The 13,166-nt window shown below is 36.7% G+C and overlaps 1 protein-coding gene across 2 annotated transcripts in view; it reads right to left on the reverse strand.

Moving 5' to 3' along the window:
• The window catches only part of TM2D1 (TM2 domain containing 1), a 50,485-nt gene that overhangs the window by 7,322 nt on the left and 29,997 nt on the right, over positions 1-13,166 (reverse strand). Inside the window, exons 5-6 of one of the 2 annotated variants that reach the window (XM_021679945.2) lie at positions 11,723-11,796; positions 11,544-11,607 (exon numbers count right to left, since the gene is read on the reverse strand). In XM_021679945.2, the coding sequence (XP_021535620.1) occupies positions 11,566-11,607; positions 11,723-11,796 (116 nt within the window). In that variant the 3' untranslated portion in view covers positions 11,544-11,565. Of the gene's footprint in view, positions 1-11,543; positions 11,608-11,722; positions 11,797-13,166 lie in introns of those variants that run through there. The other variant, XM_021679943.2, reaches the window with a different exon arrangement.

The following is a 13,166-nucleotide window of genomic DNA, read 5'->3' on the forward strand; positions in this document are numbered from 1 at the left end:
TGCCCCTACCCCTGCTCTTTCCCTCGAATGAATAAATCAATCTTTTTTTAAAAAGTAAAAAATAAAAAAGAATTTAATAAAACCTTTTCAGTGGTCAAGGTCCCACAGGAAACTACTCTGAGCATTAAGCCGAGAAAGAGAAGAACGAGTGACTAGGAGTCACAACGTGTTTTGAGACTGGACGAGGGGAACAAAGAAAAACTAAAGCCCAGCCTGTAGAAATAAATCAAATCATATGGCAAAAAAACTGCCTAATTAGGAATATGTGCATAGCTTGGGACCAGGCCTTTTGTCCCATTCTCTTTTTCTTCCTTTGCTGTCTCCCCTATTCCTGTTGAAAAAAAGTATTCAAGGCTGGAAAAAGGAAAATACATGATTAGGTGACCTTTTCATATCATGCATTTCTATTAAGTCTACCTGAGGCTCACTTGCCTCTCTTGGGAAATGTAAAACTAACTAAAGCCAATTAGGACCCATATGTTTTACAATCTTGTAAAGTCAGTAGTTAACATGTAGAAAAATTGGGGATTAACATAAGAATAAAAAAAAAATTAAAAAAAAAAATAAAATAAATTAAAAAAATAAATAAATAAATAAAGAAAGAAAAAAAAAAAATAAATGATATACCATAGAAGAAAAACAAAATAAAAATTCCAAACCTTATGAACTATCACAAGACACTACCCTCCATCTTCTGGGTCCTTATACCTAAAGTGCAAACAAATTGCAGCTGATGAGAGCCCTGACTTACCAGTCCATACTGATTCCACTGGCTGTAGAAATTCCACATTTTTGCAATTATCAACAATTAAAAAAACCCAAAAAACAAAAAACGAGGCATACATCCCTTGGTTAGCTGAGCAGGTTTCAGTGGGAATAGGTCAATATATTTTCTCTAGTATTTATCTGTGAAGAATTTGTTGTAGAGGCGCCTGGGTGACTCAGTCGTTAAGCATCTGCCTTCCACTCAGGTCATGATCCCAGGGTCCTGGGATCGAGCCCCACATCGGGCTCCCCCTTGCTGTGTCCCCTCTCTTGCTATGTCTCTGTCAAATAAATAAAATCTTAAAAAAAAAAAAAAAAAAAAAACATGTAGAAAAATAATAAGGTGGTTTTTTGTGTGTTTTTGTTTTGTTTCCTCTGTTCTGTAGAGAAGATAGCCCAGAAGGATACAGTTTTATTACCTGGTAATACATGATCTAACTCTGTATCTAACTCAGCCATTTTCTTACCATTTCTCTCCACTCAAACTCTGTCACTGTGGCTCCTCAACAACCAGTTCTAGCACGGAAATTCCACTCCTCCTTCCAGAGACTGGGTCTGCCTGGGCATGGAATCTAATTTTGGCCAACCACCGATGATGCAAGTTCACTGTTGGCATATCTGACCTTAAGAAAATATGTAGGGAGGGCGCCTGGGTGGCTCAGTTGGTTAAGCGACTGCCTTCGGCTCAGGTCATGATCCTGGAGTCCCTGGATCAAGTCCCGCATCGGGCTCCCTGCTCGGCAGCGAGCTTGCTTCTTCCTCTGACCCTCCCCTCTCTCATGTGCTCGCGCTCTCTCTCTCTCTCTCATTCTGTCTCAAATAAATAAATAAAATCTTTAAAAAAAAAAAAAAAAAAGAAAATATGTAGGGGGGGACATGGGTTCTTTCTGCTGGGGACAGTCACTATATAATGAAGTGATGCTAACCAAAAGACCTGAAGATGGCAAAGAGAAAGAAGGAAGGAGAGAGGGAGAAATAGGAGGGAAGGAAGGGAAGAGAATGGGAGGGAGGGTCCACCATTATGTCTTTCAGCTCTAAATTAACAAATCTTATAACTACCTTAAATCTAGATTCTTGGTATGATAGAGTAAACTACCGTATTATGAAAGCAAATTTAGGGCGCCTGGGTGGCTCAGTTGGTTAAGCGACTGCCTCCGGCTCAGGTCATGATCCTGGAGTCCCTGGATCGAGTCCCGCATTGGGCTCCCTGCTCAGCAGGGAGTCTGCTTCTCCCTCTGACCCTCCCCCCTCTCATGTGCTTGCTCTCTCTCATTCTCTCTCTCTCAAATAAATAAATAAAATCTTTAAAAAAAAAAATGAAAGCAAATTTAAATTGAGGTTTCTGTTACTTGTAGCCAAAACACCTGATAATGCACTAGTTTTCAGCGCCCCCCCCCTCACTACTTCCAGATCACCAAAGCACGGCTACTCTCTGCTAAAACAACCTGAAGAGCTGCCCCAAAGACAAAATCGGTCACTGTGGGAAAGCACTAGAGGAAAGGAGAACTGGAAAAGGAGGAATCCTCTCTGGATCTCAGGTTTTTGTATCCATATAAAGAGGAATAGAATAAGCTGATCTATACGGTACTTTTTAAGTTCTACATCTTATATGACTATGACATTTAAATGTAAACACATCTACAAGGTATTATCAATATACTTTCCTTTGAACTATGCCATCAAAGAAGAAATTGTTCATCCTACTTAACGTTTAAGAAAACTATCTGTTGGGGTGCCTGGGTGGCTCAGTTGGTTAAGCGACTGCCTTCGGCTCAGGTCATGATCCCGAAGTCCCAGGATCGAGTCCCGCATCGAGTCCCGCATCGGGCTCCCTGCTCGGCAGGGAGTCTGTTTCTCCCTCTGACCCTCCTCCCTCTCATGCTCTCTGTCTCTCATTCTTTCTCTCTCTCAAATAAATAAATAAAATCTTTAAAAAAAAAAAGAAAACTATCTGTTGCAAAATTTTCAACTATTCTCACCAAAATCAAAAAATTAAATGTTTTTAAGCATCTTATATATACTTATGTACAATATATGTGCCTATTATAAATTCCTTTATTATGAGTATATTATTAAATTGTTAATTATAAAATTACAAGTCTTTAAAAATATCCCATGCTGAGAAATTTTTTACTCAGTTAGATATGCCAATGTCCATTTGTTTATTGGCAACAGAGTATGAAACCTAAAATTATGTTTGTTTCTCTGCTAAGAAATAGCCTGAAGCCAAATTCTACAGCATGAAGTATTTCCATTTGATAAACTGGGGAATATTTTTATAATCTATGGGTCCAATTCATGGACCAAGAGGTTGCTACAGGTCTTCATCTTCCAAAAGGGGAAACAGGAGGGTCACTACACTGTGGGAAGCTATTTTGTACAATGGATATCAAGGTCTCTTGAGTGAGAAGCCTTAAAACCACAAGAAAACAACATCATATCCTCTATATTAGTTTCCTGTGGCTACTGTAACAATTTACCACAAACCTTAGTGCATTAAAACAGTAGACATTTACTCTCTCACAGATCTAAGGCCAGAAGTCTAAAATCAAGGTTATCTGCAACAGCCCCATACCCTAGAGACTCTCAGGGGAGGATCTGTTCTAAACCTCTTCTAGCCTTTGACAGCAATCAGTATTCTTTGGCATTCTGTAGCTTATGGCCATACCACTCCAATCTCCGTCTTTGTCTTCACAACGCCTTCTTTGCTGTGTCTATCTTTTCCTCTTCTGTCTCCTATAAGGACACTTGTCATTGGATTTAGGACCCACCCAGATAACCCAGGATGACTTCTTCATATCAAGATCCCTAACTTAATCACATCTGCAAATAAGGTAATATTCCCAGGTTCCCGGGATTTAACATGGGTAACTTTTGTCCTACCATACTCTCCTACAGAAATGGGGGGGGGGGAGGCGCCTGGGTGGCTCAGTCCTTAAGTGTCTGCCTTCGGCTCAGGTCGTGATCCCAGGGTCCTGGGATCAAGCCCCGCATCGGGCTCCCTGCTCCACGGGAAGCCTGCTTCTCCCTCTCCCACTCCCCTTGCTTGTGTTCCCTCTCTCGCTGTGTCTCTCTCTGTCAAATAAATAAATAAAATCTTAAAAAAAAAAAAAAAGAGGAAATGGTGGTGGTCTGGAGGCATTGGGTGGAATTTAAATTCTTTGTTTCTGCTTCTCTTTAGCAGCTTAAATGCAAAAAAATCTTGTTTAAGAGGTAGGTTTTTCTATAGGTACAAAGTCTACAGCAAAAAGAATAAACCAAGAAACTTAGGAATACACATTAAAGTTGAGAATGTTAAGAAGTGGTCACCAAATTCCCTTTTTTTGTTCTTTACCTCTGATCTCCATTCTAATTCTCTACAATTCCCACTCACCACCTACCCACACAAATAATGAGCATACACTTAATTTGGTATATGAGCTGGATACATATTTATTTTTAAAAAACATGTTCTTTAAATATGTATTTTTAACTTATCCAAATAATATTGTTGTGGACCTTGTTCAGTTTTAAACTATTCTCACAGTATACTGTAATTTTAAGACCTTTCCATGTAGCATATGTACATCTAGATAAGTGCTTGTAATTGCAGCCTAGTGTTAAAGGATGTATCCATTCTCTTATTAGTGTACACATCTAGGTTGATTCTAACTTCCTGCTACCACAAACAGGCTCCAACAGACAAAATCTTTGCACATGACCCCTTGTGGACAGCAGTACAACTTTTTTAGAGTAAATGCCCAAAAGTATTTATTTACATATTAGTTATTTGGGTGATTCTGTGAATCACCTATTAGTTCACTGTACTCATTTAACTATTAGGATCTATATTTTCTTGTTGATTTGCAGAAATTATTTGTATATTCATCATATCAATTCCTGTTGCTAGTATCCTTTTATTCAGTCTATTAAGTGTTAAGTTGGTCTATGCTTATGGTATCTTTTTTAAAATAGAATTTCTTAATCTTAAGGTAATCAAATTCACTAATTTTTTTTCTTTATGATTTACATTTTAGGGATATTGTTTAAAAAGACTTAACCAAGGGCGCCTGGGTGGCTCAGTTGGTTAAGCGACTGCCTTCGGCTCAGGTCATGATCCTGGAGTCCCAGGATCGAGTCCCGCATCAGGCTCCCTGCTCGGCAGGGAGTCTGCTTCTCCCTCTGACCTTCCCCCCTCTCATGTGCTCTCTCTCTCTCTCACTCTCTCTCTCAAATAAATAAACAAAATCTTTAAAAAAAAAAAAAAGACTTAACCAATATAAGATCATGAAGATATTCTCTTCAATTAGCTTTATATAAAAGTTTATCTTGGGGCACCAGGGTGGCTCAGTCGGTTAAGCGTCTGCCTTCTGCTTGGGTCATGATCCCACGATCGAGCCCCACATGGGTCTCCCTGCTCAGTGGAGAGCCTGCTTCTCCCTCTCCCTCTGCCAATCTCTCTCTCTCTCAAATAAATAAATAAAATCTTAAAAAAAAAAAAAAAGTTTGTCTTCTAAGAATATACCCAAAAGAACTGAACAGGGTCTTAAATAGATACTTATACAAAAATATTCATAGCAGAATGATTCACAATAGCCCAAACATGTAAACAACCCAAGTGGCCATCTACAGATGAATAAACAAAATGTGGTATATACATACAATGGAATACCCTTCAGCCATAAAAGGGAATGAAGTTCAAATACATGCCACAATATCAATGAACCTTGAACACATTATTTAAAATGAAATAAGCCAGGGCGCCTGGGTGGCTCAGTTGGTTAAGCGACTGCCTTCCGCTCAGGTCATGATCCTGGAGTCCCAGGATCGAGTCCTGCATCGGGCTCCCTGCTCAGCGGGGAGCCTGCTTCTCCCTCTGACCCTCCCCCCTCTCATGCTCTCTCTATCTCATTCTCTCTCTCAAATAAATAAATAAAATCTTTTAAAAAAAATAAATAAATAAATAAAATAAAAAATAAAATGAAATAAGCCAGACATAAAAGGACAAGTATATAATTCCACTTATATGAAATACCTAGAATAGGCAAATTCATAGAGACAGAAAGTAGATCAGAGGTTACCAGGGACTGGGAGGTGTGGGAAATGGGGAATTACTGCTTAATGGGTACAGAGTTTCTGTTTACAGTGATGAAAAAGTTTTGGAAATAGATCATGGTGACAGTTGTACAATATTTTGAATGTCATTAATGCCACTGAACTGTATACTTAAAAAAGTTTAAAATAACAAATTTTATATATATATTTTTACCACACCAGGAGACAGCTTACTTTATGTGAACTTTATTAATATTGTAGTTTTGTTTGCAATTTATAAACTTTTGATTTTGTTAGTGGAAAATGTATTTTTGCTTGAACATATTTAAGTAACATTTAATAAATTAATTAAAGAGAAAAATGTGGTTACTAGTAAGTACTTTCATACCTAACCTTTAACAATAGCTATCTATCTAAGCTCCCTCATTAACGTCTTTGCATTGTCACTGAAGTCATACTGGCTTAGGTAACTCAAATTATCTTACAAATTTAAAATGTTATGAATGAATTAAGGAGGGAAAGGAAAACGAAGAACACTTTATACAACTCTATCAATGCACCCTTTTATGCGATCTAATCCACTTAGGAGTTTCTCCATATGAAGAATGCAAATACTATCACTGGCAAGATTAAATCATCTTCTAAAGACCTATTAACCTGGTGAAAAAAGTAAAATGACTCCATTGTCTGCAATTAGAGGACAATGATGCAAACTGTGTCCTCCTAGTTCTCCCAAAAATACATATATTCTTTTAAAAGTCAAATTACATTGTGTTCATAGCTGACTTCTGTGTGGTTAATTTTAATGTGAGGCCATTAAAACCATCTGATTAGTCACATTTAAATTAAACGCCAAAATTCCTACAAAGTGCCAGAAGTTGTGCATGCAGACCCCCTGACTTCATTTGATGTAAAGACTGGTTAGTATTAATCCTAAATAACCAATATAAACATCATTCCTCAAGAAATGACTAAGATTCATACATTACATCTCCTGAAGAAAACACAGCTTTGGGATTAATCTCAAAACCAGTTTAAGATACTCTTTGTTGGGGCGCCTGGGTGGTGGCTCAGTTGTTAAGTGTCTCCCTTCGGCTCAGGTCATGATCCCAGGGTCCTGGGATCGATGTGAGCCCCACATCGCGCTCCCTGCTCAGCAGGAAGCCTGCTTCTCCCTCCCCCACTCCCCCTGCTTGTGTTCCCTCTCTCACTGTCTTTCTCTGTCAAATAAATAAATAAAATCTTAAAAAAAAAAAAGATACTCTTTGTTTTTTGAACATTCCTTTAATTCACTGAATAAATACCTGCCCATAGGAAAAGTGAACTAACTGAAATCTGCCTGATTAAGGTCACATGACAGAGCAGAGGCTACACAAATTATCAGTCTGCTCAGTTTTCCAGTTTATTTCCCCAGCAAATCACACCAGGGTTAAATAAATAATAGAGCGGGCTATTTGAAAGACTTGATATCTATAAAATGTCTACTGGACTTTGATCAACTTTTCCAGTACTGGTAACAGATTTAGGGTGATTACAGATTTAGTTCTTCCTTCGATCAACAGTATACGTATGTCACAGGGCAAGGGAGTAGGCTATGTCTTGGACAAAACAAACTGGCGAACACAGAAGTGAACCTACAACTTGAGCCTTGCTCATGTTCTAAACTGAAAAGCCTAGTCTTTTAAAATTTTTAGTAAAATTCAAAGAATTTAAACAAGATAAAATCACATTTTTATTTTAAGCCTGCAGTTCCCAAGGAAACATTTTATTTCTGATAATAAATGGAATCTTATTATCAGAACACTTTTGGGATAGATTTTAAGTTTCTCTAGGGCAGGACCTCAACTAATTATACCTAATTGGTGCTCACTAAACCCATTTTCATCAATGGCATAAAACCTACTATTTATAGTTTATCATATCAATTTTTATTCATTACTTCTCAAGTGACACTAAGAAATTTAGAACTTCAAGGTCCTAAAGAAAAAGCAAGCACTTTTTAAAACTACCTTTTTTAGCTTCTCATCTTCCCTGTAATTGGTACAAAGCTACACTTTTCACAAGGTATACTGCATTCAGTTCAAATCAGCCAAAATTTTCGATAGTATATGGGTTTAGCATACTACCAGTGCTATAGTAAAAAAACTTTTTTTTCTAAAGAAATTTATGTGTGAAAAGTAAAACCTCATGTCTAAAAGTTAAAAAACAACACAGAAGCACTATATAATTCAGTGCTAAAGTGGATTATCTATATTAAATACCAAACTAATGAGATATTTTATAAATTTTACAAATTTGTAAAATTCATTAATGTCTTGAAATTATGCTGCTTCTGTGAATTGCTACTGCTTATATAGTTATTAGTCCCTTAAGGAGATCTACTCTGTAATGTTAACAGGAATAAAAATGAAAGCAATTTCCTCCATGATGCATAGAATTTTTTAAAATTGTCACAAAGTACCCTGACTTCCTTCCTTCCTACAACTTTCTACATTCCATTTCATATTTCCATTTTCCCTCTACCCATCTTCATCTTTCTGATTTGTGGCTACCTTATCTCCACTTAACAAAGGAAACTTTCTTTTCCCTTTTTTTGCAGACTCCACATCAATGGTTTTGGTACAATTAAAAACATCCAGATTGTGTGAGTGAAAAAAGAAGTTTAAATGAAATCAAAATATTCTCATTTTTTCTGATAAAAAAATTAAATGTCTAAACAATCCATCATAACATATATATATAAACATATAAGCACAAAGAATGAATGTCTTAAAATCTTCAGAACTGCCTTATGAATAATTATACATACAGTAATTATACACAACAGTTACCTATAATTGAAAGACTGTATGTTACAAATATATCACTGATTTAGATTTTTGCTGAATGCACAAAAGGGCTGAATTAATTCTATGTATTATTTTATACTATTAATTCACACTGCCATGTTCATACTTTTTAAGAACAAAAAAAGAAGAAACTTAAAAAGTTTATTAACAAATAGATACTGGGGCGCCTGGGTGGCTCAGTTGGTTAAGTGACTGCCTTCGGCTCAGGTCATGATCCTGGAGTCCCGGGATCGAGTCCCGCATCGGGCTCCCTGCTCGGCAGGAAGTCTGCTTTTCCCTCTGACCCTCCTCCCTCTCATGCTCTCTGTCTCTCATTCTCTCTGTCTCAAATAAATAAATAAAATCTTAAAAAAAAAAAAAAAAAAACAAATAGATGCTCATTGAAGTATTTTCAGTAAATATAGTGACATGTAAAGGTTACTTTAGTAATATGTGCATTATGCTTTATATTACTTTGGTTCAAAGAAGAAATAACTAGACCTGTTTTTTTTTTTTTTTAAGATTTTATTTTTTATTTATTTATTTGAGACAGAGAGAATGAGAGACAGAGAGCACGAGAGGGAGGAGGGTCAGAGGGAGAAGCAGACTCCCCGCCGAGCAGGGAGCCCGATGCGGGACTCGATCCCGGGACTCCAGGATCATGACCTGAGCCGAAGGCAGTCGCTCAACCAACTGAGCCACCCAGGCGCCCAGACCTGTTTTTTTTAAGGAGGATTTTCCTGGATTTTTGTTATAAACACTGTGAAGCAAAGTATGTTTTTATAGGTCTTGAGTTCATGCACAATATGTTTCTGGGATCATAGCCCAATATAAAAACATCGCTATCCACTGGGGAACAATATTTAATGGCAAAAAGAAAAAAAAAAAAACAGGATGGAGAGAATGAGAAAGAAGAATAAACAAAAAGATGATGGACAAATGTAAAAGGTCTATGAGACACTGGAAAAAATATATTTGGGACAAAAACATTAATATAGTTTATGATATTTATATTAAAAACATTTTATTTGTTGAAAAAATAATTCTTAAAAACTAAAGTAGTCAACATCACATGTTAAGTATATTACATGACATGTAGAATAAGGCTACCCCTCTTATTTGGTTACATTTGAAAACTTATTTTTTCCCCAATCTGAGAGCAGTCTAAAGCTAATGTGGCCATGTTAAAATGTCTTAGGGGAATGTGCTGCAGAAATTCAAACACTCTAATTCTGCCTCAGTATTTCTTAATGCAGTAGGTTCCGTTGGAGATCTTTTTTTTTTTTTTAAAGATTTTATTTATTCATTTATTTGAGAGAGTGAGAGAGAGAGAGAGCACATGAGAGGGGGGAAGGTCAGAGGGAGAAGCAGACTCCCCGCCGAGCAGGGAGCCCGATGCGGGACTCGATCCCGGGACTCCAGGATCATGACCCGAGCTGAAGGCAGTCGCTTAACCAACTGAGCCACCCAGGCGCCCCTCCGTTGGAGATCTTAAAGAACGATTTGTTCTCAAAAGTTCAGGCATTCGTGTACCAGAAAGCAATCGTGGAATCAAATGAGCTCTATAATTTGATATAAGTAAAGCTTTATATAAAGCAATGACATCATCAAAGAAAGAACCTAGTGTGAAAATATTAAGTAAATGGGTTTCAAAGACATTGAATTCTGGATATTTTAAAGAATCCCAATAATACATGAAATTCCTTGGATCCTCATTTAAAGTGAGAAATCCATTTCTAAGCATATGTGCACAAGTACCTTAGCCTCTTCATGCCTGCCTGCCTGTCCCCCAGTCAGAGAAGGCAGGATATTTGGTTAGGCATATGTTTATGAATAAAGACAGGAAAATTCCAACTTTAAAACCAAATATTTTCCTTGTTTAATTCTGGTATCTTATTGGTCCATATGCTGCCTCCTCCTCACAGTATGGTACCCTCCTCACAGTATGCTACCAAAATCTCCTGGATTTTGACTTTCTTTTAAAACATAAGGATTAACATCAAGCAGACAGAATTGAGGAGTGGAAATATTGTATGAGAAAGAAGACCAAAACTGATGATGATCTACATACATACTGACACTCTTGCTGAAGACATGAGGTGCTCCATAAATGCTTACTGAAATGCTGTTTTGTGAATTTGTTGTGATAAATTCATCTCCTTCTCTAATTTAAGAATCCTCATAAGTTAACCACAATCGGTTCAGTGTAATTTAATGTAAAACATCTGGTGGCACTTTTAAATGCTAAAGGATAGCATTTCACACACTACACCTGCCTCTACACTATCGCAGCAGGAAAAGATGAGGTTAACACAGAGAAGCAGAGAGAGGTATCAGGAGAGTTCCTGAACACATCATTTGCTTATATAGATTTGGTTGTGCCCGAGGCCAGCCCCACTCCTAGATTTTCTACAGAACGCTCAGACATTCCTTTTTTCTTTCTGGCTTAAGCTAGCTGGATTTCAGTTTCTACCATTTACAATCATATTTGAGCATAGAATCCTTTTTTTTTTTTTTTTTAAATGAAAAGATAGTAGTCTTTTCGAACTACTAACTGGTAGAACACACGTTGGGAAATGTTACTTGGAAACATGGCTATGATTCCTTAGGTGTAGCATCTAAAGAACTGAAAAAGTATTCCTAACTGCTTTCTAAAATAGTTATTTTTTAATATTTTTACTTTCATTTTTATTTTTTTTGAAACAAGAAAAGAACTTATTTCAATGAGGCCAACACTGGGAAGACAGTGGACTAGCGTCTCAAAGACTGTCTCCAAAGTGCTGGAAACACTTCCAGGTTTTTATCAGGAAAATGTGGGACAAAGGTCGGTGGATATGTGCAGCAGGGGCAGCAAAGGTCAGGTTGATCACTTTCTTGGGGGTCGGTCATGTGGGGTCTCGCTGGCTCGGGGCAGCCCTTATTGCTTGAGGGGGTAGTTTCAGTTCCCATTGGGGGATACTCTGCCCACAGGGTCTTTTGCCTGAGTTAAGAGATAAAGTGTGCTTTCTAATATATTTAAAATATACCAGGAAAAGATCACAGAACTCAAATTTGAATGGAAAAGTAGTTCATTTTCTGGACTGAAACTAACTTACCTGCATTGAAATAAGAATGAAATCAATTAGGCTCCCAATTCCACAAAACCCTACAGTGCAAAACTTTAACAAACCTGGAAAAAAAGATAAAGTCACTTAAAATTCTGGAAGTTCTATAAATATTAACTTTTCTATTTCCCAATAAATCATTATGTATACTATACCACAAACTCTTTATATCAAGAATATAAAATAAACACTTTATTTTTTGTGTGTGATTAATCACATTTTTTTTCCTTTTTTTTTTTTTTTAAGATTTTATTTATTTATTTGACAAAGAAAGAGAACACAAGCAGGGGGAGTGGGAGAGAGAGAAGCAGTCCTCCCGCTGAGCAGGGAGCCTGATGCAGGGCTCGATCCCAGGACCCTGAGACGAAGGCAAATGCTTAACGACTGAGCCACCCAGGCGTCCCTAAAATTAACACTTTAAAAACTCAAATCTTCACTGAAAATATGAGAAAGGTTTAAAACACCCTCCAATTAGAAAAGCTACAAAAAAAAAATTAATTCACTTAACAAATAAGTATTATGAACTGAAATAAAAACTCACTCTAATCTCACAAAATTTCTTAAAAGTCCTAAAGAAATAAATCTTTAAATTGCATTACGCCAGAGCATCTCTTAGTCCTTATTTAGACTTAATACATTATGTGATTGAAATTTTAATACATGTTTACACTAGAAGTTCAAACAAATAAAGATTGTCAAGTCACAGAAAAAATAACCAAGATGAAACTTTGATCTTATAGTTAAACTGCAAACTTTTATTAGCAACCCAATTATCTTTATCCTATACTTATCTTAAATTTATCCTATATTTTTAGAAAAAAGCATCTCATGTTCATTAATTCTACACTCAAAATCAACAATTCTATGCACTATATACATCTCTGCCTTCAGTCACAACCTTGGAACTAAGGTACTGAACAGATCATTACAGAGCATAGAATCTACGACATACACAACGATATAACAGAAAACCATGATGATGGAATAAAGAGACAGGTTGGGGGTGCGGGTGGGATGAGTAATCTTTCTTCTATATTTAAACTTAAATTGCCTTCCAGACATATAAAAATGGTAGGAAACAAGACTCTTCGTGAAAGGGTAGTTCTAAGTATCAACTACAAACAGATGCCAGCTAAAATCACAAGAGTGGATGAGATCACCTCCTGCACACAATTTGGAAATACACAAATAAGATTGAAATATGTAAGCACATTAGATGATTATTTTTCCCTTTTTAGTATTAGACATATCACAGAATAATGTTGTAAGTACTAAGATAACACATGTTCGAAATCACTTTAAAACTACTAAAATATAGAGATTATATAAAATTCTGCTTTCACTTTTCTCAAAACATTTGTTATGTTACCTATTATTTTATATTTGTTCTATCTGTCTCATGGAAGTCCCATTAGGGGAGGGTCTTTTATCTGGT

Source organism: Neomonachus schauinslandi, chromosome 4, assembly GCF_002201575.2.
Source record: "Neomonachus schauinslandi chromosome 4, ASM220157v2, whole genome shotgun sequence".
Classification (NCBI taxonomy): domain Eukaryota; kingdom Metazoa; phylum Chordata; class Mammalia; order Carnivora; family Phocidae; genus Neomonachus; species Neomonachus schauinslandi.